The sequence below is a fragment of the Elgaria multicarinata genome, chromosome 1, assembly GCF_023053635.1.
Source record: "Elgaria multicarinata webbii isolate HBS135686 ecotype San Diego chromosome 1, rElgMul1.1.pri, whole genome shotgun sequence".
Lineage (NCBI taxonomy): Eukaryota > Metazoa > Chordata > Lepidosauria > Squamata > Anguidae > Elgaria > Elgaria multicarinata.
The window spans coordinates 120,100,461-120,126,656 of record NC_086171.1 but is presented as its reverse complement, the minus strand read 5'-3'; the positions used below and the strand labels follow the sequence as shown (position 1 = coordinate 120,126,656).

The 26,196-nt window shown below is 42.2% G+C and overlaps 1 protein-coding gene across 4 annotated transcripts in view; it reads right to left on the bottom strand.

The window, feature by feature from the left end:
* COL11A1 (collagen type XI alpha 1 chain) overlaps positions 1 to 26,196 on the bottom strand; it is a 301,741-nt gene that overhangs the window by 170,296 nt on the left and 105,249 nt on the right. The window contains exons 6-9 of one of the 4 annotated variants that reach the window (XM_063135577.1): positions 10,400 to 10,519; positions 9,654 to 9,761; positions 6,548 to 6,802; positions 3,203 to 3,265 (exon numbers count right to left, since the gene is read on the bottom strand). In XM_063135577.1, the coding sequence (XP_062991647.1) occupies positions 3,203 to 3,265; positions 6,548 to 6,802; positions 9,654 to 9,761; positions 10,400 to 10,519 (546 nt within the window). Of the gene's footprint in view, positions 1 to 3,202; positions 3,266 to 6,547; positions 6,803 to 9,653; positions 9,762 to 9,953; positions 10,098 to 10,399; positions 10,520 to 26,196 lie in introns of all 4 variants that reach the window. The other 3 variants (XM_063135570.1, XM_063135593.1, XM_063135586.1) reach the window with 3 other exon arrangements.

The following is a 26,196-nucleotide window of genomic DNA, read 5'->3' as shown; positions in this document are numbered from 1 at the left end:
AGATCTCAATCCCAGTCAGAAACATAATCAAATATATGTTTTTTCCCCTCTGGAAAGACGTATGCTCAGGGAGTTTTACCAGGAGCATCACTTCAGCTTTTAAAATCTTTCTTGCAGAAACTGAACCAAAACTAGACACTTATTGCTTCAGTAGCACTTTTGTGTTGCTTCAGAAGTTCCCTTATGCTCACGATTTTGTTGATTTAGGATGGCAGTGTTTGCATTGCCTTCCTCATATCACTAGCGAGAGACTTTGCATGTGCCACCATGTCAGGCTTACAGTAGCTGGAAGAGCCAGACATTCTGTGGCACATTTTCGTGCAAACGTCTCTCCTTATTACTGACAGTGTGTTTCACCTCTGGCTTGTGACTCAACTGCTGTTTCAGTCCCACCATCATCTGCAAATATCTACTGCCATGTTTCTGCTTATATTGGGGATGGGGGGGGGGGGGAGAATCCTAACCAGCAATGGAAGAGAGCCAACATTCAACAATCGAGAGGGGTGGAGCAGTTGGAAGCGAACACACATAGTTCAAAAGTGCAAAGCAGCTATGGGCCAAGTCCAAGCTATCCACCAATTTCTGGGCTGGCTCACAATGGGCATACCCAGCACTAGCCCTTCCTGCCACCGGTCCTTCTTGCTCTGCCTCTTTCTCAAAACTAACTTTTACAAAGGTGGAGGGATTCGCAGTTGGGAGGGACTGCAACAGCAGTGGAAGCCTCCTCTGTAAGGCCCAGACACTTGAGTGGAGTGCCCATTAACACTGAAGAGCATAAGGAATGTACAATACAGCATCTTGTGAATCCACTGAGCTGAGAGGCATTGGCCATTATCCATGCCCCTAGTAGCAATGAACACTCTTGGGCATACCGTGCCTTAAAGCAAAGGCTGTAATGGAGCATCCAGGCAGGCAGTCTGTTCCCTGCCGCTGCTTACACACCTTCTCAGGCTATGTTTTGGTAAAGGGGAAGCTAGCTGAGGTGGAGAACTCACCTGGGGCTGTCTATATGCCCCATATACCCCATGGTAGCAGCGGAGTGCTGCTGTGTCATTTCACGGAATCATAGAATAGTCGAGTTGAAAGGGGAATCCACCTTAAAGCACACCTGACAGATGGCTGTCCAGCTGCTTCTTGAAGTCCTCTAATGTGGGAGAGCCCCCAACCTCACTAGATAACTAATTCCATAGCCGTACTGCTCTAACAGTCAGTAAGTTTATATGATGCAGCCGTGAACTCACATCCACCACAGGGGAGGTTCCAGCAAAACTGCACAGAAATCCCCCCTTGACTTACCACAGCTTTTACATTTAATGCAAGGTCACTACTTTCTTCACCCTGTCTGTTAGTGGTAACCTCGCTGCGCTACAAAGCTGGAGGCATTCCAGGGGGGAGTCAAGCCTCACGGTAGGTCAAGGGGACACACGAGAGAGCTGGGCAGACAGTAGGGGACAGGCAGATAGCGCTGCCCAGAAAGCCCATGCTCCCCTCTGCCATGGGGATTTACCCACCCACCCCGCATCAGAGAAACCGCAGGGTTTTCATCAAAGCAGCAGCAAAGCAGTGCCGTGAAGGCAACCCCCGGGTTCTCACATTACAAGTCTGAAAAGAACTCTCAGGAAAAGCCAAGCTTTCTGGGGAAGTCCTTCAAGAAAATGAGGAAAGAGGGGGGCATTTCCAAATGAAGACTGTGAAGGAAGGGATTTGCCCATCACTAGCTGCCCCCCACCCATCTTATTCTTTCTGGTGAGGGGATTTTTATTATCCATTAGTTTCCACAGATTTCCAGTTGGGTGCTAAACTTATCTTTACTACATGACTGGCTACTACAGAAACTTCAAACATGGTACGACATCACTCGGTAAATAATTATCTATGTTATAATCCGTACAAGGGACAGTTCACTTGCTTCATGTTGATTTATTTACTGAATTTCTTTGAGCATTTAATGTTTTTCTCTTCAATCCAACATGGATTTTTCAGAGTGGCTTAAAGAAAGAAATTTAAAACCCACAGCAATAAACACTGTTAGAACTCTAAGCGACAACACTATCCATCTTATTTTATTGTTATATTGCTGTTGTGATAATGAATTGTTGTGCATTCATTAGGAAAGCAGGATATAAATTTAACAACAATAAACAATTTAGCAATACAGAAGAAGAAAACAGGCACACACACACACACACTTACCTACAACTGTAAGCACACCGTGGGACATACTTCCAAGTAAACATGCAAAGGAGTGCACTGCAAAGTTGCAACCCTGTCCATGGGCATGTCTACACCTATGGGTGTAGAGGGTCGGAGAGGCGGCGATCCCGGACTTACCTACTTCTGGGATCATCGCCCTGTGTCTACATGTGGGGTGCAATGTCCCAGGAGGAAGAGGACGTTGTACCTGCCATTTTGGGTTTTTTTGGTTTTTTATCGAAAAAGAGCACACGAGTGCTCAAACGCAAAAGGTAAGGGTTTTTTTGGGTTTTTTTTTAAAAAGCAACCCACTCCTGCTCCCCCCCCCATCCCACCCCTGTGCCCAGTTCTCGGTTCCTCACATTTACGCACGATGAGCCGGGACAAATAGGGACGGCAGTTCACACCTCCTGCAATCTCGGGATCATCCCAAGACCACAGGAAAAACTGGGATTTAAGTGTAGGACCATATCCCGGGTAAAGGGGAATCATCCCTCCATGCTCCCGGGATCCCCTGTGCATACTAGGAGGGCTTTCTCTGCTGTGGCACCCCAGTTGTGGAACGAGCTCCCCAGAGATGTTCGGCTGGCGCCTACACTGTATTCCTTCCGTCGCCAGCTGAAGTCCTTTCTATTTTCTCAGTATTTTAACACCTATTAACTTAAATTTTAAACTTTGCTGTTTAAATTCCATATTTTAACCTATATCCATTTTTGCTGTGTGTTTTTAATCCTGGTTGTGTGTTTTTATACTGTATTTTGTATTTGTGTTTTTGGACTGTTGGTTGTTTTTATGCTCTTCATGATTTTAATTTTTGTGAAGTGCTCAGAGAGCTTCGGCTATTGGGCGGTATAAAAATGTAATAAATAAATAAATAATGAATAATAATCATGTGGATGCACAGATATCGCCCCGTCTAGACATGCCCCATGTTTACCAAGAAATAATCCCACTGAATTTAAAGAAGGAATATAGGAACTTTGCAAGAACAAGCTTCTAAGATACTCACAGGTTCAATCACAGCTGCTTCTCCTTTCTGCCCCTTTTCCCCATAAACACCATGGCCATTCACCTAATAGACAGAGAGGAAAACAGATTAGCAAGTGTGTCAGGCTTTCAGACCCTGCTTCTGAGAATGGCAGGTGTATGCCATGCTGTTCTGAGATTCTCAGAACTTGTGGGTCTTTAATTAGAGACAGACAGGTGATAAAACTCTTTGTGTGACACTCAGGACGGGAGACTGAATATTTGGATACCTTCTGTGATGAATTTGAGAAAGGACCCTGAAAGGGCTTAGTTCTAACTATAGCTGTACTCTTTTTCTGGATATTTCCTGCATTATATCTTCACAAGAAGAGATTGACGTTATTTTACAGCATGGGTCAAAGTGAATTTTGAATTTACCATGTGAACTCCAGATTGTTTTCATGTATCTCCAAGTGGAGACAGGCAATAGTTTGTTAGAGTTAAACGTGGTTTGAGAGATGCCTCACCTCCCATGTGCTATTTCTTTTCTCTGTCTGCCACCTCTGCTCAACTAGGTTATGCAGGTTTTGAAACACTACAAAATCCTGTAAAAACAGAGCTGACCACAAGTCCGGTTCACGCCCATCCAGAATGGTTTTGGTGTGAGGTGGTTGTTGCGGGGGTGGGGTGGGGGGAGGAGGCGGAAATGAAGAAAAAAGGCTTACATGCGTGCCAGGTACGTGCATAATCCACATGAGGAAGTGGTGGAGCCAGCCTATAAAGGCTCACCCCGCGTGGCTCCGGCCTCTTTCGATTTCGGCCCCCACCCTCCCTCCCTTTAAACCAGTGTGGGACAAAACCAGTTGCCTACTTTGCAGGAGGGGCTGAGTAGGAATTTTCCCGGAGTAGGAATTTTCCCTAGCGATGCTCAGGTTTTCGCCTACTCCATACTGGATTCAATCTTCAGAAAGGGTGGGTTAAATAGGTTAATCTTAATGGCAGGGTTTGTGCGGGAATCGGGGGAAGGCAGAATAGGGACGGTGAGCACTCTGGCAGCTTTACGGTGATTGGCAGATCAGAGGTCCTGCTCCTCACAAGCTTTGCAGCTGGCGTGCCAGGATATGGTTTGCCTTCTGAGACCCTCTGGCATCATCTACTTGGCTATGCAGCCACAGTGGTGATAATGCGGAACGGTATCAACAAACACTAAGTGTAGTTGAAAGGGGGGCCGTGTTACCCGACCCCGGTTTTCAACTGAGTGGCTCGCCCTGAGGGACAGGCTAGAGCCTGTAGCTAAACCAATTAGATTCCCGCACGTTCACGCACAGATCCATGGAGTGAGCATCTCCATGTGTAAATAAAGAGGCCCTAATTTTACCCCAAAGCTATGGTGTCTGTGTCTTTATTTCTGGGAACTTCCTTCTACCCTCGCAAACAGCTATCCTTCTTTCAAACTGGCTTCAAAACTCGGGAAGAAACAACAGCTTTCAATAGTACAGGTGAATTTCAAAGAAAAATCCTCCCCCCAAATCCCTTCCATTTGCCATTCACCTTTGGAGAGTCATTTAAGGTTCCTTATTCCATATTGACTGGAGGAACTTTATAGCCAGGGAATGCATAAATATCGAGTATGCTAAATCACCTATAAGCACGGATGTACAGAATGTATTAAATCCATTCGTATGTGTTCCACGCACTGTCAGGATTCTTTTGTTTTGTTGTCTGCTCATTGATGGGATCGGACATTTTTTTAACTGGAATTGCATTCTACTTGTACTCACATTAGTGCTAATGCACATTTGCATGTTAGTGCAAGGGCACATCCACGCAAGGGTGCATTACTACAGTTTGATAATGTGTACATGCAAATTCACATACGCACATATGCAAATCAGCACAAATCCCTTCCAAAAAAGTGGAAAACTGGTCCACAAGTACTTAGAATCCACATAATTCAGAAAAAGTCAGTCTACTGCAGAATCCACAGGTCAGATTCATAGATTTTCCACCATTATCCTTACCTACAGGAAAGGTGTCAATCCCCACAGGAACACATGAAGTTCCCTTGTACTCAGTCAGACATTTTACTGAGCATTGTCTATGCTGACAAAAGCTCTCCACTGTTTCAGACAAGAGTTTCCCCAGATCTATCTGGAGAGGCCAGGGATTGAACCCAGAAGCTTTTGCATACAGTTTTGGCCACTCCTCAAACACAACCCGATCCTGACATAGCTACTGGAATAGCAGGATCAGCTAAAATCAACAACTGTAGCATAAATTCTAATCTGGGTTTCAACCTGGTCATGGGACTGAATCAGCCTTGGTCGCCCTGAGGGATGACCTTTATGGAGAGAGGGACAGGGGGAGTGCAACCCTGCTGATTCTGCTTGACCTCTCCTCAGCTTTTGATACCATCGACCACAGAAGCCTCCTGGATCGACTCCGTAGGATGGGCATCGGAGACACTGTGTTACAGTGGTTCCGGTCCTACCTGTGGGGCCGATTTCGGACAGTAACATTGGGTGACCATTCCTCATTGCTATACACGATGGTTTGGATCCAGACTTAAGAGAGCACAATGGAATTTCCCCACCCCCTCTTCCCCACTGAGGCCCAACAGAAATTTGGCAGAGGCACCTTACTGAGAGGGTTGCAATGGTCAGGAGAGGTAATGAAAAGCTCCATTGTAGAGGAAGCCTTACACTTGAAAAAGTCTGGATCCAAGCCTATGTGCATATATAATGGGCATTTCTCCTCAGCAAGGCAGATTCACATCAACTAGCCTGCACAGCCATGAGCTCTTATACATTCCCTCTTTCCCTAACTTTTATGAAGGATTCATACATGTTGATTCCTTCTCCCTGCTCCATCTCTCTCCACATAACAGAAGAGAAAAGGCAGTGCCTCCAAAAGCACTGAAGGCTTTCTATTCCCTCCAATGACTCTGAACTTTTCTACATGAGGCTGCTAATCAGCTGGAAGGCCGCTGTATCTACTTTCAATTTCATCACAGAATTGAGATCCAAGCATTAGCCAAGGAGCATTTCCATTCCTGCTTTTCCACTACATATCCTCTGGTTGGCAGTGTGGTATAACGGAATAGCAGAAATATACAAAAGAAAATTGCACTTTCTTTCACGTTCACAATTAAATAACACATTTTCTGTGCTCAAAACAACAACAACCATGTACTGAAAGTGCTTGTTAGACACAGAAGCGAAACTGGAGGTCATGACACATCTAAAAAACCCATAAACAACTGTGAATTGAGAATGATAAATGCCTCATGCAGAATAGCCCTCTGTCTCATAGGCAGTGACAGAAAATGTAGACAGTTATAATGACCATCCAGCACATTTAAAGAGAATCTTGAACGTGCCCAACTTACGCTTGTTTCTGTCATATCAGTCTCTGCTGGAACACCAGGCCCAAACTCCTCATTAGTGGGATTGGTTGGCTTCTCTTCATATTCTTTATATTCATAAAAATCATATTCGCCTAAATCTCCATCTACCACCACTTCAGATTCACTGTGGTCTACTCTTCTGCTTCCATAATCTGTTTCCTCAGTTTTTTTAGTCTCTGAGTTATACTCCTCTCCCGTTACGTATTCTTCAGTAAATACTTCTTCAACAGGAATTTGCTATTCACATAAGCAGCAAAGGTTTGGGGAACAGGATGAATAGGCGGATTACTATTAGTAAAGCAAGGTAAGCATTCATTAGATTTGAATATTATGGTTGGTGAAATAGCACAACAGTACTACAGCCCAGTATCTTTTAATTTGTTTCTGAAAGACTGTGAAGCCAGTGTTTCAGAGGTATTAAAAGATCACCCAGGGCACATACAAAAATGCAATGAGAAGTAATGCTTTCGTAAATTTACATTCTTAATTTGTTTTCAAAACCATTAAATGAAACCCTCATGATTCTGAAGTATTTAGAAATATTCAGTGGCAAACTCTCATCAATCCAGGATTTCACTCATTGAATTTTGCAGTGTATGCCATCCATGAAGTACAGTTGCTAATATATATCAGTTACATCTAAGTTTTCATACTTGGATTCACACTTTTGCCAATCACACTATTCAAAAACACATGCATGGAGTACAAGTTGTGAGCTATTACAACGAGCCGTTGATTAACATTATGTGAGTAAGGGTATAATCCTATGTATGCTTTGACAGGAAAAAAAAAGGCTTATAACTCCCAGCATTGCTCAACTAGCATGGCTGGCTGGGGAATGCTGAGAGTTATAGACTTTTTTTCTGCCTAAACATTCATAGGATTGCATCTTAAATCACTGTCTAATTTTAGTTTGCTAATATTGTCTTTGCTGATATATGATAAACACAGCGATCTCATGCCAATTTAAAAAGAGAACAAAACATACCAAGCAAAATAATTTGATCAGTGTATGGTATTTTGTAGCACTGTATGTTTGTTCATGCCACATTTTATGTCTTTCACAAGAAAAAGATAGCTTACACATGTAATATTCATAAATTTTGAAGGTGCGGAAGGTTACGAGCTACCTGTAGAATTATTTCCCAGTTATGAAAACTGTGTGAAACCAAGTATTCAATTGTTGAGCACCAGCATTATTTGAAAAGCATTTCCCCCCTCAAAATGCACGAAAAAGCAGTTTTGGAGGGAACTGACTTGTTGTGGCAAGGGCACAGAGATATTTTGGAGGGGGAAAGGTCGATTGGAAATACCTTCTGTGCAGACCCTTATGAAAAATGAACGGCAATTGTGGAAAAGTAGAACTTGTGCTGTTAGGTGGATGATAGAAAATGGAAATTCTCTATTCTCCTAATGCTACATTCCATATAGGACGCAGCAGGAGTGAGACCAATTGGGCTTTTGTACAACTGGCAGGGGAAATTCCAGATTTAGTCATACTTAGGGCAGACCTGCAGAAATCAATGGGGCTTACTACATCCATCATGTCTAATGTTGATTTCAACGGGTCTACTCTGATTAAATCTGGATTCAACCCTCATTGATCTAAATCAAGGATCAAACATGGCTTCCCCCACTATAACAGTGGTAGAAACAACTCTGAGACTGCATTCCTTTTTTGTGGATCCTCTGTGAGGATGATGGGAGTTGCAGTCCAGCATGGAGGGCCTGGATTTTGTATATCTTTTAAGTATAGCATGTTGATTCAAAACCTTAAAAAGAACCTTCACTTTTTATTGTAGTACCATTCCTCAGCAAAAAGTATAAAAAAAATAAGTGTGTTTTTAATATAATGCATAGGCTTTCAGTTTTGTGAAAGCACTATTTTCAATGCCATTTCCAATCATCCTTTGTATTATTTTTGTGTGTGGAGTTGAAACATGTCATCATCTACAAGAGGAGCAGATCACACTCCAAAATAAATATACCTTCAACATAATGCAAAAACTTTGGAAATCATGGCTTAAAAACTCATTTCAGCATGCCTCTATTTATGAAGCAAAACACCCACATTCATAAATGTCAGCTGGCTACACATATCAAAAATCAGTAAAGTTAAGCAAGAGAAAACTGAGGCTAGTTTTCAATAAACCTTTTTATTCATGGTCAAAAGAAAGATTTATTTGAGATCTCAGTGTACATCTTTCAAATGCAACTTGATCCTGCACAGCAGAGATCTGGACATAGACATCCTGATCCAGTAAGAGAAATCTGCATATAAAAGCAGCTCTTTTGTGGAGATTCCCATACTAGATAGGGAACCATGTGCACAGACCAGATGTAGACGTATGTGTATCTGGATGTTCATCCATATTGTGATGTGCATCCAGATGTGATGCAAGCATCTAGTTGATCCCCATTCACTGAATGAGGTGCATCCTTCCATTCACATTGCAATGTAGGCAGGAATGTGCATCCTGCATGGTTTCTTGGATTATTTGCACACTGCTGTACATTATTACATCTGGAATGTGTGGATATATATTTACAAGCATTACAAGTAGGATTGAAAATACAGGGTCTCATTAAAGACTACATCTCTACGGAAATGGTTATGACCATTTCCTATCTCTAATCACTATCCATCCGCTACATTCTTTTCCCTTAAATAATGGACCTCATTTGGACCATGTCTTCTTTGCCTGCAATGCCTACTGACCATAAATAAATACTCCCTTTCATTCTCACGCCAGGAAATCACAAACTCATGCAAGATCTTATGTCATACCTGAGCTGCACTGAGCCAATACTAAACATCTTACTTGATATCCAAAGTTTCATATGACTGAATTCCTAGAGAACATATTTTTGCAGTCCCTAGAAGTCATTTCTCAAGCAGAGACTGAAAGAGAGAGTCCTAGATGCTACAGCAAAACTATGGATCTCAGAAATATGACACAAGCCAGTTTGGTCTTTAGGGGTCCTCTCAGTATAAAATGAGGTCAATGAATTATGACTTCATAATAATTGGTAATCGACTAAAGTCTTTGAAATATCCTTGCCTGTATATTTTTCCATTCCTCATTACCTCATTTGGTCCCGTCGTTCGACTGGGAGTCGCAGTCTGGTAGCCCTCAGAGGTTCCATAGTCAGTTTCACCCACACTATATTCATGATATTCATCAACAATATTGGCCTAACATAAAAGAAAAAGTATGGTGTTAAACACAAAAGAAAAATATCCAGGAGGAATCTCTATTTAATCGGGTTATGGTATTAGCCAGAGTTGTATTCATCTACTGGGGGTTAGAGCTACGCATTTCTCATCATCAGAGATCTTCCAGGCTTGGTCAAGGAAAGATCTTGATTATTTCTTGGCTACTTTTACCCCTATTTTGCCTTTTGCTGCCGCTTGATAGCTTTTCTTCTTCTTGGATGAAAATGTTTCAGTTTTTTTGAGTGTGAACTTTTGGGGGTTGTTCTTTGAGTTTGCTGCCACTGTCCTCTTCTTCTTTGGGGCTTTGTTCTTTTTCTAAAAAAGGTGGTGAAAGATGGAATGGGAAAACATAAATAAACAAAGGGGGCACAGAAGCAAGACATGAAAGGAAGCAGAGTAAGCAAAGGCCAAAAATAAATTTTAAAAAACACCATGAATTGCTGTCAATCTTGCAGTCTTCCGCTGTTGAATTAAAATGAGTTTCATGGACAAACAGGAAAGGTGGGAGGAGGCAGGAATGAAAAGCTTGATTAACACAAGACACCACATGACAAACCACATGACAGACGACAGGGACGACAAGGATGTCAGACAACAAACACACCACATGTCGTTACCTCGGTCTGCGCTACAGTCTCGTCGTATAGCGGGGGTCCCTCTGTTACAGTGTCAAGGTCTTTATAATCTTTAAAATCCCCATAGTCATAGTCATATTCGATTAAATCTTCAGTTGTGTACTAAATTGCAAAAGGAAAAATACCAGGCGTTGCTCTGTTAGTGATAGCAGGAGATATTAGCAGTCACGGAAAGTTCTTTCTTAAACTTTTACTCATTTGGAAGGAAAAGTTAAGAGAACTAAAGCACCAAACATAATTAGTAAGGTTTCTTCTTTTTCTTTTTTCTTTCACATTTCTATAAATGTAATGAAAAAGCAAGGACTGAGATACACTGAATAACAAACTTTTTGACATGGTTTATGATTAGCAGATATTTTGTTTATTATAGACACTGGATACCTATTATGTAAAATACATATTGAAAAAAGCTTCTGTTATGTTTTCTTAATGTTATTAATTAGGTGGCAGATATGATTAACTGTGCCTGAAAGCAACATATTGTCAAAAATTACCTTTAGTTCCTACCAGTGAGGGTCATTTAACAAGGATCAATAAAAATAATGCTGGGCATGGAAAAAATAAAAAATGAATGAATGAGTGAATGAACGAACAACAAACCTGTATCCATCTGAGAGGTTCCCAGTACCCATCAACATATTTAATTTGGCATACCAGCCTCTAAGTATGCAGCATTAGCATGCCAACAAGGATCTCAGAAGTGGCAATGCTGTGCACGTGAAGGGACTAGTGGCACAGTTTAAAAGTGACAACGTTTATTCTGCATGCCCAGGTCACTTTTAAATCAAGCCTAATGAGGCAGTAAAATGAGTTGACATAGAACCCGTTCAGACTGCATGCAGGGAATTCCATTTTGAATTCTCCAAAGACATAACAAATTCCCTGTATGTAGAACATTAGCACATCAATGTAATGTACTCTAATGGGCGAGGGCAGAAAATGGCAGCCATATGTTTGGTCTCCCCTCCTCCCCCCACTTCTTCTATGACATGCAGTAGAACTTACCATAGACTGTGATCCTACAATGTTGTGCCTCCCCATCCTGTCAGTATTAGCCAATGGTGTGAAACGTGTGTGTGTGCACGCACAGCATTGTGACATCATGACATGAGGTAAGTTGTGCCAAAAATTAGAGAGCATGGGGTGGGGGGGGAGAAAACACATGGCTGCTTTTTTCAGTGGAAACTGTGTGTTTCCAGTAACTGTACTTCCAGTTCAAGTTTGTTTCTTGCAGTGATTTTTTTTATGCAGGTGAGCACTCCCAAAGATGACCTCCACCTGCAGTTCAAAGTGGTAATTCCAGATGTCACTACAGCCAACTTGTATATGCAAATATCTCTGAGCAATGTAATGTAGAATACAGGGAATAACAATTCCAGTGGCATAGTGCGATTTTTCTAATCATACAAGCAGTTGCTGAAATCGTCTGAGGTGCCTTGTTTCTCGTGTTATATGACTTGACTAGACACACAGTTATTTACATGGATAGGTTGGCCATAGAAATGACTGCACCAACCTGTGGCTTACCACCTTATCCTACAAATTGAGTCAAATGGTTTTAAGCTCTTAAATCCAGCAGAGTTAGAACCAAAGATACGACACCAAATGAAATTATATCGGGTAACTCATGAAGGCGATGCAAAGGATGTCAGTCCATGATGGTGGAGTGTGAACCACACATAACTCAAAGACACAGCAAAGGAAGGGTGGGGAGGGAACCTGTGAGCCAATAGCTGCACACAGACCTTGGCCCATTTTGGCTCTGGCCACACCCACTGCTGGAATGCAAACCCCAACAGGTTTGTCTGAGGTAACGTAGACCTTGACAGGAAAAATATTCCTGACCCCTGGCATAGGAAACGTCCACATTATTGCTCGAAGTATGTCATAAACCCCTACACAAAAGAATTCTAGGCCTGTTTTCTGAATCGTATCAAGGAGGCCACTAAAGTTACGGGACCTAAGGACAAGTGTTTAAAATGTACTGCTTCAATGTCTCGTGCTTTTTCATCAGATGCAATGGTTGTATATGAAAGCTTGCATTTAAAAAGAAAAGAAAATGGAGATTACCTTTCAGTAATTCAGCAATCTCACTTTAATGTGCATTTTGTTATTTCCCAGCCAAAAAGAAAATAAATCCCTTTCCCCAAAAACATATTTATTAAACTGTATATTTATTAATAATTAAATGCAAGGTAAGCAAACGTTTATGTGAGGAACATATCTAAGACTAATGGCACCTGCCATGTTCACGCACACACACAAAAATGCTCACAGTCTTATTCAATCTTATTCAGAATCTTATTCAGTAGCATGCCTTTTAAAGCCATTTTGACTTCCATCAGTGAATACTTGTTTTTATTTTTTATGGACAACAAACAATAGCAAAACCCAATTACCCACAAAATGTTGATATTCACAGCATTAAAAAAATAACACAAATGTTGTTCCCTGTTCATTCCTGTAGAAAAGACCTGTAGAAGGGGGTTTATACCCACTGACCTCGCCCACTAATCTCAATTGGTTCATCTGAGTCTGGGACACATTCAGTTCATGAAAGAAAATAGGGGCCAGGCGTTGACCTCACTGTTTCCCCCTGTGAACAGAGAATACACTCTAAACAGAAAACACCCAACATATGATGGTCCCTGGCTCAGGTGCACAATGAGGCCTAGAGAGTTCCCTACTGCAAACCTGTCTCCTGTTTTCATTTCCCTTTCTGTGACCCTCAAATTTCCCAAGTGATGGCAGCAACTGTTAGGGCTTATGACAAAATTTACAAAAACCCAGGGCCTCAGAAACCATGGAAGCCCACAGCTCATCATTCTTGGCATCCTGAATCCTGCTGCACATGCTAGTATCTGGGGTGACACAAACTCTGGAAAATGTAGTTCAACAGCCCTTGAGTTCCTTAGAAGGTTCCCTTCCTGGCAGTAGGAACTACATGTCCCCTGGCTCCTGACAATCTCTATTAATGCTCCCCAACCCAGTGGCCTCCAGACGTGTCGGACTGCAACTCCCATAATTCCCAGCCAGCATAGACATTGGCCATGTTGTCTGGGAATCATGGGAGTTGCAGTCCAATGCATCTGGAGGGCATCAGGTTGGGCAAGGTGAACTGAGATACTGCCATGGCACAGCACCTGGGCAGGGGTGGAAAACATGTTGCCCTCCAGACATTTTTACCTACAACTCCCATCAGCCCTAATACCCAGTATAGCCAGTGATGAGAGTTGTAGGCCAACTCTCATCACTGATTCCTACCCGTGTTGCAAACCACTAAGGGTAGGGCCTATGCCATGTTTTGATATTTGTACGGTGTCTAGATAAATGTAGGTGTGTTGTAAATAACAATAATAAATGAAATACTTAAAGCATTATCCAGAGCAACAATGACACAATGAATTGTAATACAAGCCCACAATTCTTTCTACGCTATGAGAGCTAAATCTGTGGGTTGACGAGAAACGAGAACTGTTGTTGATAGGCAACAGGTAGGCATTATGGTCTCTTGTCATGGACTATGCGCAAACCTATCAGGATTTCTGGAAAGGTTTTGTGTTACTTTTGTTTTTTGTGCAGAGGACAGAAGGACACCCCCCTTCAAGCTATGTTCCTTTGTGCTTAACTGCTGCAGTGCCAGGCATACATTTAAGCGGTCCAGCTTTTCCTCCCATGGAGATGCAATGATGGGAAAGACTTCACTTGTAGAATTTCTGCCTGCTGTAATACTGTTAAAAGCACAGGAACCCCACTAAGAAAAGGTTAGCAAGATCTACCTGCTACATTGCTACCTGCTACATTGCCCAAACAGTTGAGCAGTTTTAGCTATAAAATGATAACAGCCTGGCAATGATGGTGGTGGCAATGGCTCTGGGATTCTGGGCCTATCAGAGCCCTGCTTATACAGCCTGAGGCCTAACAGGGATCCATGCAGAATTACCACCGTTTTATGGCTCTGAGGGACAGGCCATTAAAACTATATGGGTCCAAACTTGCAAAAAACTAGCCAGATGGCAACTCTTTCATGACTAAGTTCTGACTCTCGCCACCCTAAATAAAGTCATAAAGGGAAAATAAATTTCTCAAGCTCTTCGGTAGTACTTAATTCATTGTAATGCATAGGTTTAAGAGTGTCCAAGCCAAATTAAAATATGTAAAGAAGACATCTTTTAAATACTGCACATTTCCCTGAAGGTGATTTTAAAAAGCACAACTCTGTTAAAATAAATAAATAAATAAATAAAAATCTCTTCTGTCGCTGGCTGTGTGAAAGCTCTATTGATAGAGAACAAATAGGTTGTGTCCACAAAGGAATGTAACACCTCAATGTCTGTCTCCTCTGAGTAGTCTGCCAAGGAGGCTCAATTGCATGCATTCATGTGTGTCTCTGGGCAAATAAACAAAAATGAATGAAAATTTGTCACTGACGAAAACTTCATTGAATTCACTACAATTGTTTTATAATGGAAGGTGAGGGCAAAAAGCATTTAAGTACGATGGATAGATAGGGAACATTCTCGTCGCTGGGTTTACAGATTCTAAATGAACTCTACAAATTGTACAGATTTTTGACCACACGACTTAGATTGCTACGTGTCCAATTTTGGATCAGTCCGGGTGAGGTGTTTTGATTGTCTTTAAATGCCCAGGCTGTTATATTTTTAAGGACACATTTGTTAGATTTCTTTTCAACAAACACCCAGCAAAAGGGGGCATCTTTAAGAAATGGCATATATGTCAGAATCATTCATTTCCAGAGCTGCTGTAATTAGGGATTCTGAAGAAATTTGAGACGGACTAAAATGAGTTTGGATTTCTATTAAACTGACTTGCGGAATCTGCTGTGGACTGGCCTCCCCAGGCTGCGCAGAGTCTGCAGACTTCTGGATTTTATTATTTTACTTCCCCCAAAGTCACGCAAATTCACATGCAGGATGATACACATATTTCTTCTAAGTCATGTGCCATGCCAGAAAATATACATATACATGAGGAAAAGTCAAATGGAATGGGGGAACAATATACTAAATCTTATGTACCAACATCAATCATATAATTTGTTGCAAACTTTCTCATGGAATTATTTGCGTAAGTTTCTGCATCACAGGAAAAAAATCTAATCTGTGAGCGGATGCACTGGCATCACTTGATAGGGCTGGGAAAGGCTCCTGTCTGAAACCCTGGAGAGCAGCTGCCGGTCAGTGTGGACAAAACTGAACTAGATGGATCAATGGGCACATACATGTTCCTATGGCAGCTGACCAGGGAAGCTCTAGAAACCTGTTTTTGTGAGGAGCCTAAAACTAAAGAAAAACGGTCAGGCATTCTGCAGGCCAGAATACGTGGCTAGTGGGTTGTGGTCAGCCTGGAGGGTCACAAGTAGTGAAGGCTTCATATGTCACATAGGGATGTCCATCACTGGGAACACGCTCCTTTTGGGGCTCCACAGAGTTCTGTGGCATGCCTGACTTGGCTTGCATTAGTGAGCCGAGCCACAGGTTTTCCCCGTACACCGAGAACTATCTGTGTATTTTGTGTGTGTGTAGTTGTGTATTTTTTTTCTAGAACTCTGCTAAAAATGTGGCCACAATTTGTGTCATTTGCACAAATTATGGCTGTAAGTGCAGTTTGTGCAAATTACACAAATCTGCCCAAAGTTCAGCTATAAGTTGCGCAAATTAAAAGAAATGTGGAAAATCCACTAGCTAGCCCAGCTAGCTGCAGACTAAGGGCTCATCTACACCAAGCAGGATATTGCACTATGAAAGCGGTATATAAAAGGCAGGAGCCACACCAAGCAGGATGTAGTGGTATGAAAGTGCTATATGTTATGTGTCAATGGGCCCCAACAGTTGTCAGTGCACTTCAATACCGCTATGAAGCAGTAGTGTGGCTCCTGTCTCTTATATATCACTCTTGTAGTGGAACATCCTGCTTAGTCAGGCTACACAGAGGAAAATGAGCCTACGTCCGGGGGCTGATCCAATGAAAGTTCATTGAGCTGCACCCCTGAAATGGATTCCTCCAACATCCCTGCACACAGCACTTTGAGCATTCAGAAAGAACATAGGAAGCAGCCTTATATCCGGTCAAGCAATTTGCCCACCCAGGACAATATTTTTCTCTTCTCTAATAGGCAGCAGCTCTGCGTGGTCTCTGGAAAGAGGTCTCATCACCTGCTTCCTGATCACTTTAACTGCATATGCCAGGGATTGACTGCCAGGGTGCTGTAGTGGTTAGTGTGTTGGACTGGGACTAGGTAGACCTGGCTTCTAGTCCCCACTCAGCTATGAAGCTCACTGGGTAAGATTGGGCCAGTCACTGGCTCTCAGCCTAGCACTACCTCACAGGGTTCTTGTGAGGATAAAATGGACAGGAGGAGGAGGACTATGCAAGCCATCTTTGGTTCCTCGCAATAATAATAATAATAATAATAATAATAATAATAACAACAACAACAACAACAACAACAACAACCATCAAACCTTCTGCATACAAAGAATATGTCCTGCCTCTGAGCTATGGTACTGTATAATTGTTAAGCATTCTTAACAAAGCGGAGGGCTTTCTCCGCTGTGGCACCCCGGTTGTGGAACGAGCTCCCCAGAGAGGTCCGCTTGGTGCCTACACTGTACTGCTTTCGTCGCCAGCTGAAGACCTTTTTATTCACTCAGTATTTTAACACTTAATTTTAACTTAAATTTAAATTTTACTGTTTTAACTCTGTATTTTAATCCTATATCAACTTTGCTGTGTGGTTTTATCCTGGTTGCGCTTTTTATACTGTATTTCGTAATTGTGTTTTAAACTGTTGGGTGTTTTACTGTGGTTTTAATTTTTGTGAACCGCCCAGAGAGCTTCGGCTATTGGGCGGTATAAAAATGTAATGGATAAATAAATAAATAAATAAATAAATTCTTATTTATTTCTAGCACTCAGAACAGCTGCTACTCAGCATTTAAACAGGACTGCATACAGCTTAATAATATTTCTATTAACAATGATAGGATCTGTCTGAAAGCAAAATTGGTGACTGCCCCAGACTGTGCCAATCTTGTGGCTAATAAAATTGCTAAGGGCAGGTTAGAAAAAGTTCTTTGGAGACCACAAAACAAACAGAAACATTGACTGAATCAAAAAAAAAAAAGTGTGCCAAGTATGTTAGAATTAAAAAAAAGAAAAAGGCGCACAGTGAGTAAATTGATATTTATGCTAAGCATTGCCAGAGGCACAGTTTGAAAAGCCAGTCATTCATGAATGAGAACCAGCGAAAGCACACATAAAAAGCAAAGATATTTAGAGGGCTGAATTGCATCATACACAATCAACTGGAAAATATTTTAGCTCTTCTAGGATGTTGCCTTTGACATTTCGACAAAATGTAAGGTCACAGAAAGAAAGAAAGAAAGAAAGAAAGAAAGAAAGAAAGAAAGAAAGAAAGAAAGAAAGAAAGAAAGAAAGTTGCATTTTGGTTGTTCATTGTATTCACAGAGTAGAAATACACAGTCCATATGAAATATGGCTGAGATCATTGTTAAATATTTTGCAATAGGGCAGAAGTCCAAATATGTGGACAGGGCCATTACACTTTGAGGGATGTCCAGTGTGAATCAAGGGCTAATACATTTATTTATTCAATTTATTTGTTACATTTATATCCCGCCTTTCCTCCAAGGAGCCCAATGTGGTGTACATTATCCTCCTCCTCTTCATTTTATCTTTGTAACAACCATGGTAGGTAGGTTAGGCTAAAGGTCAGTGACTGACCAAAAGTCATCCGGTGAATGTCATGGCTAATTAGGGACTAGAACCTGGGTTTTCAGAGTCCCAGTCCAACACAGGTTCTCAGTGCTGGATTTGGAACTGGATTCAAAATAAGCAGGCTGTGGATTCACTGGGCATCATTTGGAAAATCATTCTTCCTCAGTGGCCTGAATTCACCCTATCTCTCTAAATGATTACCGGCCGTTTTCGAAAATACAATCCCAGTCTCTCAGTTTCTGAATTCTTTGTGGAAACATGGTCATTGTTTGAGCCATTTTCTTTCTAAACACAATCAAATTGGTGCTGAAACAGCAGCGCTTTAGGTAGTACCTTCACCTTAAATCTCAGAATGCCCAGGACATGACAATTCCAATGAGGAAGCTATCCTGATAGAATGCTCAGATTTGCTAGAAAACAGAGGTGGAGACATCACAGTTTCTGCTGTCCCCTAGTTCTCTGACAGCCATAGTTGAAAAGACAAGAGGAAGCAGCCAATTTGAGCTGGGATTTCTGAACTTCGAGACCTGTACTGAGTCTTCTCTGGGGATTACTTTGAAAACCACCCTGGCTGGCTACTGCACTCTTAACCTTTCCTTATCATCCTGTACATAAACAGCCTGTTTTCTTTTTCTCCTTTTATACTGACACTATGCACTCTAGTTTTCCTGACTCCAAAGGGAAGGGAACTGACCCTGCAAAAGTTGTTCCAGTGTTTAGGGAAGGGCAGAGAAACATCAAACTTCCATGCCAAGGAGCCCGTCGTCCCACATTTGATCACAGCTTAGAGTAAGCATCTAAAATGTCACACACATATTCCAAGGCTTAGCAGCTGAGCTGGTCAATGTCTTTCTAGATTGAACCACTTCAGACTGCAGATGGGGGCTCACATGATAGAATTCTCCATACCAATAAATAAATAAATAAATAAATAAATAAATAAATAAATTCAATCTTACACTAAGAAAACTTGATGTCAGGGGAATGTATTACAGCCCAGCCTTCTTTCTGGCCTCTGGTTTTCTACATATGGGGATGTCTTTAAGGAATTTTTAATCATATGAGCTTCCCCCACCCTCTAGACTTAAGTGGTACAATCTAGAAAGAAGTTTACCATCTTATCCACTGTTTATGAGAACTGGGCCTGAACTTCATGGAAATGTGAAAAAATAACTTTATTATTGATTGATCTGATTTTTATCCTACTCTATCCTGTGGGCTCAGAGCAGCTTACAGCAGGGTTGGGGTTTTTTGCCCCTCCTGAAATGTATTAACAGACTTCTTGATGTATTGCTTACACACCTACACTAAGGATGAAATTATGCACTGTGACCTCCAACATAAATTTCACTAGGAATTCATTTTTGCTGGCACCTAGTTGGGGGAGAAAAGAGAAGAGATTTGTTTTCTCTTCATTGGCTACTCTCTACATTGAAACTCCTTACTCTCTGTGAACTCAGGTCACACAAAACAAAGCAGTCTTTTCTTTGATGAGTATATTTTCTATCCAGGTCAATCAATTCTCTTGATTGTCTTAGGACTGGTCCCCCCACTCCTGTGCATTGCCACATGTGTTTTGGGGGAAAGAGGCTAGTTGAATTTCAATGCTTCATGCAGTGGAACATGAGGCCCAACTATATTTTCCAACAGACAATAAAAGAATATGTGTGGCACCATCAGTGAATATTTGCTAACAACCCTAGCCAGGAAAAACATGATTTTTTTTTCTCCACTGAGAAATCATAAATATTGACTGTATTCCAAATTGACCCAAGAGGCATTCAACCATCACTAATTGCCTATTGAGGAAGTCAATTGCACTGAAATTCAGAAACAGTTTTCCTGTGATTATGGAAAACTTGGCCTGGAGCCATCAAGATGCCTTAAAGATGTGATTTTATGATATTTCACAGGTCATTAATCCATGTCTTAGCTAATTACTACAACATCTACCCTGCCAGTGATGATTTTTCCAGCTCAAGCATCTGCCCCCCAAAAGAAGAGAAATTGACATAGGTGAGATGTACACTCGTGGTTTTTATCATTGTTGAAGTGCACTGATAACTCTTGGGGCCCATCACACAATCCATATACCACTTTTCTAGGGTTGTGTCCCACTATTTATTCTGTATTATCCAAAATACTGCAACAGATCTCATTGTGTGGGATCCGAGCTTAGAGGTTGGTGAACCTCGGTAGGCTCTTGCCCCAGCGGCGCCACTGTCTGCCCCTGCTCGCCAGGCTGTGTGAGCATCTTCTGAGACTCAGCTTGGCCTGGCAAGACTCAGCAGCTGCCATTCCAAAATTGTGGACTTCCCCCCTGCATTAATTGCACACTTCCCCTCTCCACTGTGTCAATGGTGGCCATAAAGGCCTCATTTATGCATGGTTAAAGGCTGCCACTGATGCAGGGGGTGAAGTGCACAATTTCAACACAAAGGCAGGTGGCTGTCAAGTGCTTTAGAGGCCTTGCCGGCACTCCAGCAGGGTCTGGGCTAGTGCCAGGAATGCCCAATTGGGTCTGAGGGGGCAGACATGGGGGGGTGGGGTGTCCACCAGACTACTAGACCCAGTCAGAGGTTCGCAACATCCCTATCTGAAGTATAAATGTGCAAAAGGCATATAGCATCACTATGATGGAATCATATCAATTTGAAATGGGGTATAGATCTAGCTGTAATTTATATATAAGTCTAATGAGGAGAATGCCTAGGGGAACATTTGGTGTGGAAAATCTAAGCCAGTGTAATGACACAAATGAAAAATTGTGCGTATGTGAAATTACTCTGTTGTTAATCTATTTATCTGTGTTCCTCTTGGGGAAAAGACATACCACTACCAAATGTGTACATATGTGATTAACAGTAGAATGGCCTCCAATGGAGTCTACCTGTGAATAAGTAGAGAGGTCTAATGAAGAACCATAATGGATCAGCTACATCAGTACTACAAGGGTGTGCAAAGTTAGATGGCACTTTCTTCATAAGTATCCACCAAAACACATGGTGGTGCTATGCCATGGTGAGACCAGGCTGCCATGTAAGCCTGCTGCCCCACTGCTTTGTGAGTCTCAGGAGAGATTAAAATGAAGTTGAACCCACACACAATTGGAGTGGGACCCAATCAGGTGGTACAGTGGACCATCCGCACATACGGTACATTAACTTGTATAAGGGGGGCACAGCCGCACATGCCAGCCCTGCCACCAATGTCTTAAGTTTCATTTGTTGAGTGGGGGAGGGGGTCTGCAGCAGGTACAGGTAGATGCCTCCATGCAACCAGAAATCCTGCTTTATCAGGTGTCTCAATCATTCAAAGGGTTCTACACACATTCAAGCACATGAGAATAGAAAACCTCTGTAGACTTCTCCGCTCAACTCGGCAGAGCCGGCACATAAGAGCATGACAGTGGGCCCCAGCATGCACAGCGTCATGCTCTTACACATGTTAGTAAACCCTATTCAGGCATAACACCTGAACAGGGCTACAGTCCTGCAAACTACTACAACTTGTTCAGCTCCAGAAATCATGACAATTGTCCGTCCTCTGAATTCAGAGTATGAGCTCAAGAAATGGAGTCTGCTCCTGGGAAAAGTTGAGTCTTCATATCATTGCCAAGGTTTTTACACAGTACACTATGGAGAGAACATTTGGTTATTGTTTTCACCTAAATGGAATGCAGCAAGTCTATTGTCTTACAAAGATGTGTGGTTGCCAGTTATAATGTTCCCGGCATCTTCATGCAGGCATGGAAACTATGAGAATGAAGCCACTTGCAATGTATCTGGTAGACTCAAATGCCTTTCCCTGCCATGTGTGTCTTGGCTCCCTTGGATGGATCATCTGGAACTCTCTGTACTGCATGCACCTTGCTGTAATGTGCCTTGTTTGATGCTTCTGGCACACAGGAAGTTGGTTACATCATGTCAGATTGTTCATCTAAGAAGCATTGTCCAGTAGCTATCCAGGGTCTCCAGCAGAGGTCTTTCACATTGCTTGCTACCTGACCCTTTTAATCTCTGAACACCTTTGGGATGCAAAGCATGTGCTCTGCCACTTAGGTATGTTCCCTCTCCAACGTAGCATGATGTAGCTCAATGTAGCTTGGGGTAAGTTCATCTGTGGAGGGTTCTTATGTGTGCAACATGCATTAGGGCAGAGTTCTTGATTTTCCCTTTGGTTCATTATACCATACAATTTGATGAAGGAATGGAGGTTCACTGACAGTTTCACCCACCTGGCCTTGGGCCTCAAGGCCCTTCCATACAACAAAGGCATCATTACTGTGCTCCAGAAGCTAGAGGCCACAGTCATGGTATAAATAAAGGCCAGGGCCGGGACTGACTTCCTAAATGAGGATGGGCAAGTTGTAGTCCTCCAAATGTTTTGCCCTACAACTCCCATTTGGCCTATTCAGCATAGCCAATATGTGAGGAATGATAGGAACTGGAGGGCAAAAAAATCTGGAGGCCCATAAATTGCCCACCTCTCTCCAAGATGCTTATGTGCATGTGCTGTGCATCCAGAAACACCAGAAAAAATCATTTCCCATGTTTCTAATATACTTGGATACACATATACAATGGCTTCTAGCATTGCTTTGGCCACATTTAGGGGGACCAGGAATTGAGCTTTTCTGCCACCCTCCCCAGTATGATATGCAATGTGGGATGGCAGAAAAATGAGTGCTCCATTTGAAATAAGAACATCCATGCCAGGGACTCTCACAGCACACAGCAACATCATTGGTGCATGCCAAGGTCTGGAGGCACTAAAGGCTGAGTCTGGATCTAAACGGATCAGCAAATTGCAGAATGTCCCAAGTGGAGTTGAAATCCAGGAGAGGAAGCACAGGTAAGTTGTACCATGCTTCTAATGCAACTTCCTAAAAGAAAGTCATATGGCTGGGGTGGGGGGATTGTTCAAGCTCCAGCTGCTGAAACAATGTGCATAATCTCCCCATGCAAGTTTCCTTTCTAACATGACATCAGGAGTGTGGAAACATTTTACCTCTCCTGCCACATCTTTCGAATGTCTGAAGTTACAACAAAGCTATGCATCCCTAGTAAAGATCTATTTGTAATTATTATTGCACATGGACGGGCATTTTGATGCAAAGTTCAGGGATGAATAAAACCTTGCATTCCTTGATGCAATACGATCTTTCCATTGTGACCTCATGGCTCCTTTACCAGAGAGAGAAGCATATTTCTATTACACAACCTGATCATCATGCAGTCCCAGTGAAAAGGGCTGTTTTCTTCATTAGGTGCTTTCTAGAAGCAGCAGTTTACCAATGAACTGAACTGTGGGAACTACCGTATTTCTTCGATTGTAAGATGCCATCGATTGTAAGACACACACTAATTTCAGTACCACCAACAGAAAAAAAAAACCCTAAGACATGCCTGCGATTCTAAGACGTACCCCATTTTTAAAGATGTTTATATGGGGGGGAAAAGTGCATCTTAGAACTGAAGAAATACGGTATTCCAAGTTGGGCCAGTGGGCGGGAGCTTGTTTGCTTTGAAACGGGGGGTTATTTTGTGGGTAGTACAAGGGAGAAAATATTCTGAACTTTTGAATTATCTTTAATTTCTAAAAGAGTTCTGGGGTGTGAATTTATTAGAACGTTTGGAGAAGAATACATGTATAGAGTAACTAAACAATTCAAAATAAGAAAGGTTGGTGTAGCAGCTCATAGGTAATAAGACATTGGGGAACAGGGGAGGGAAAGGAACACCAGGGATGGGCAAATGGGTCAATTTCAGTTTCTCTTTTTTTCCTTCCTTCAGTTCATTCCATCCAAGTTAAGATATTTTGTTTACGTCCTTACAGAAATAAATGGATGTTTGCATGCATTTCTCCATATACACATTTTTTCCTACACTCCTTTGCATTATATGCATTTTTTGCAAGCAGCTTTCGCTTGTATAATGCTTTTTAGTATATTCCTTCACTAGTATACACATTTTAGTTCACACATGTCCCTAATAGACACATTTTCATGAGCAATTCTCCCTGATATACACATTTTTGAACCTACTGCAAATTCTGGAGAAACATGGAAGGACAGCTACATTGCAGTTCACATGCTGCTTCAGGAAGGGTGAATGTGGCAAATTCGCCTAAATATGTGAACTGAACGAAATTCTCCCCCATTCATAATCTACACTTCCAGCAGGCATTTAATGTAATTTCTCAGGTACACGCACATGCGCGCACGCACACACACACACACACAAAGAGGAAGGAAGGTTGTGCAAATTACCATTACAGTTCATCTGAGCTTCCAGACAGACTGTTTCATACACTATGGCATGGCAGAGGGAAGGAACATAAGTCTTCGAACAAGATGGTAAGTTTCTGAAAGTGGTCTATAAGGAAGGCTGCTCTCACAGAGAACACATAATCAGAATGTTCCCATGTCTGGATAATGAAATTATAAAACACAATGGCCTTGTTCAGAAGACACCTTAAACCATGGCTTTAACCACATTCGTTAAGCTAGAAAGCCAGGTTGTGTTCAGAAGACACCTTAAACCATGGCTTTAACAACCGTGAATAAGGCTTTTTGCCTTAATCACCATGGTTTAAGCCACGGTTTAAGGTATCTTCTGAACACAGGTGCAGGAAGAGAAGGGAAACCCCATGAGGGAGTGAAAAAACAAGCCACAGGCAGAGGCGGTTCCGCCCCTGCCTGTGGCTTGTTTTTTCACACACATCTTCTGAACACAACCTGGCATTCTGGCTTAACCTCTGTGGTTAAAGCCATGGCTTAAGATGTCTTCTGAATGGGGTCTTTGTAAGTTTAATTTTTCAGGCCTATCTATTTGGCCATTTTCTACAGTGGAGAAGACCACACGCTCGGGATGCTTGCGAATTCCAATAGGAACAGATTTGATCTGCACTTCCCCAGACGAATGTGGAGATTGAAACATAGCTCTCCATCGGGTTTTGCATTTCTCTGATGGTTGTGACATCATTCTCAGCTAAATAAATGTTTCAAAATGCATGTAGAAATGCGCGTTTTGAGAGAAAAATACAATACATATTTACATCTGAATTTAAGCACATATTTTTCTTTAAAAGTTAGTGAATTTATGCGGAAAGGGGACAGGAACTGGCTTTTGAGTGAATATGTGTGAAAGTAACAAGGACTAGCAATGGACTGATCTGCCAACCATACTACATACACCCCAGGAGGAGAGGCGGCAGCACTTTCTCTACAGAAAATATAGCAATTGAGGTCAGATAAGTTGTATCATGCCATCTGTTCACAGGGCAGCAGGCATCTATGATATCATTGCATTTTAATTAAACAGCAACCAGCCATTTGGAACAGTTTTTAAGAGTTAGTCCTAGCTTCTTGTGTAACCATCAGCATGATCCATATTCCTCAAAGAAGATAAATTCTGTTGAATTCTGGAAATATTTGGAATTTAGCAATAGATGTAGGGTTCTGACTGAATCTAAACTTGATGCCCATTCATTCCCCCATTGCACCAAGCTGGCCAGAGAGGCCTCTGTGGTTTGATGCACATTAATGAATGAGGTCATTTTGCACTCAAGATCTTAGAAAATGACACACCAGAAAGAGGGCTTTGCTAGACCAGGCTATACCCCAGGCTGATACCCGGGATCACCCCTGTGCATCCAGATGATGCACAGGGGATCCTGGGCTCAGGGAGGGATCAACCCTCCCTGGCCCCGGGATATAGCCTACCCCTTTAAGCCCGATTTTTCCCACAGTCTTGGGCTGAGCCCGAGACCACGAGCATTATAGCCCGTTCTGTGGCTTTTCCCGGCTCCGTGCAACTACTCGCGCATAGCCGGGAGAAGCTGTGCATGGGGCGCAGGGTGGGGGGAGTGGGGAAACCGGGTTTTTTTTTAAAAAAAGCTTACCTGGGCGCACGAGCGTTCATGCGCACTGTCCCTTTAAACAATAAAAAATGGCGGCGCAACGTCTCTCTTCGTGAGCTCGTCGCGCCTGACATATAGACTAATGCGACAGC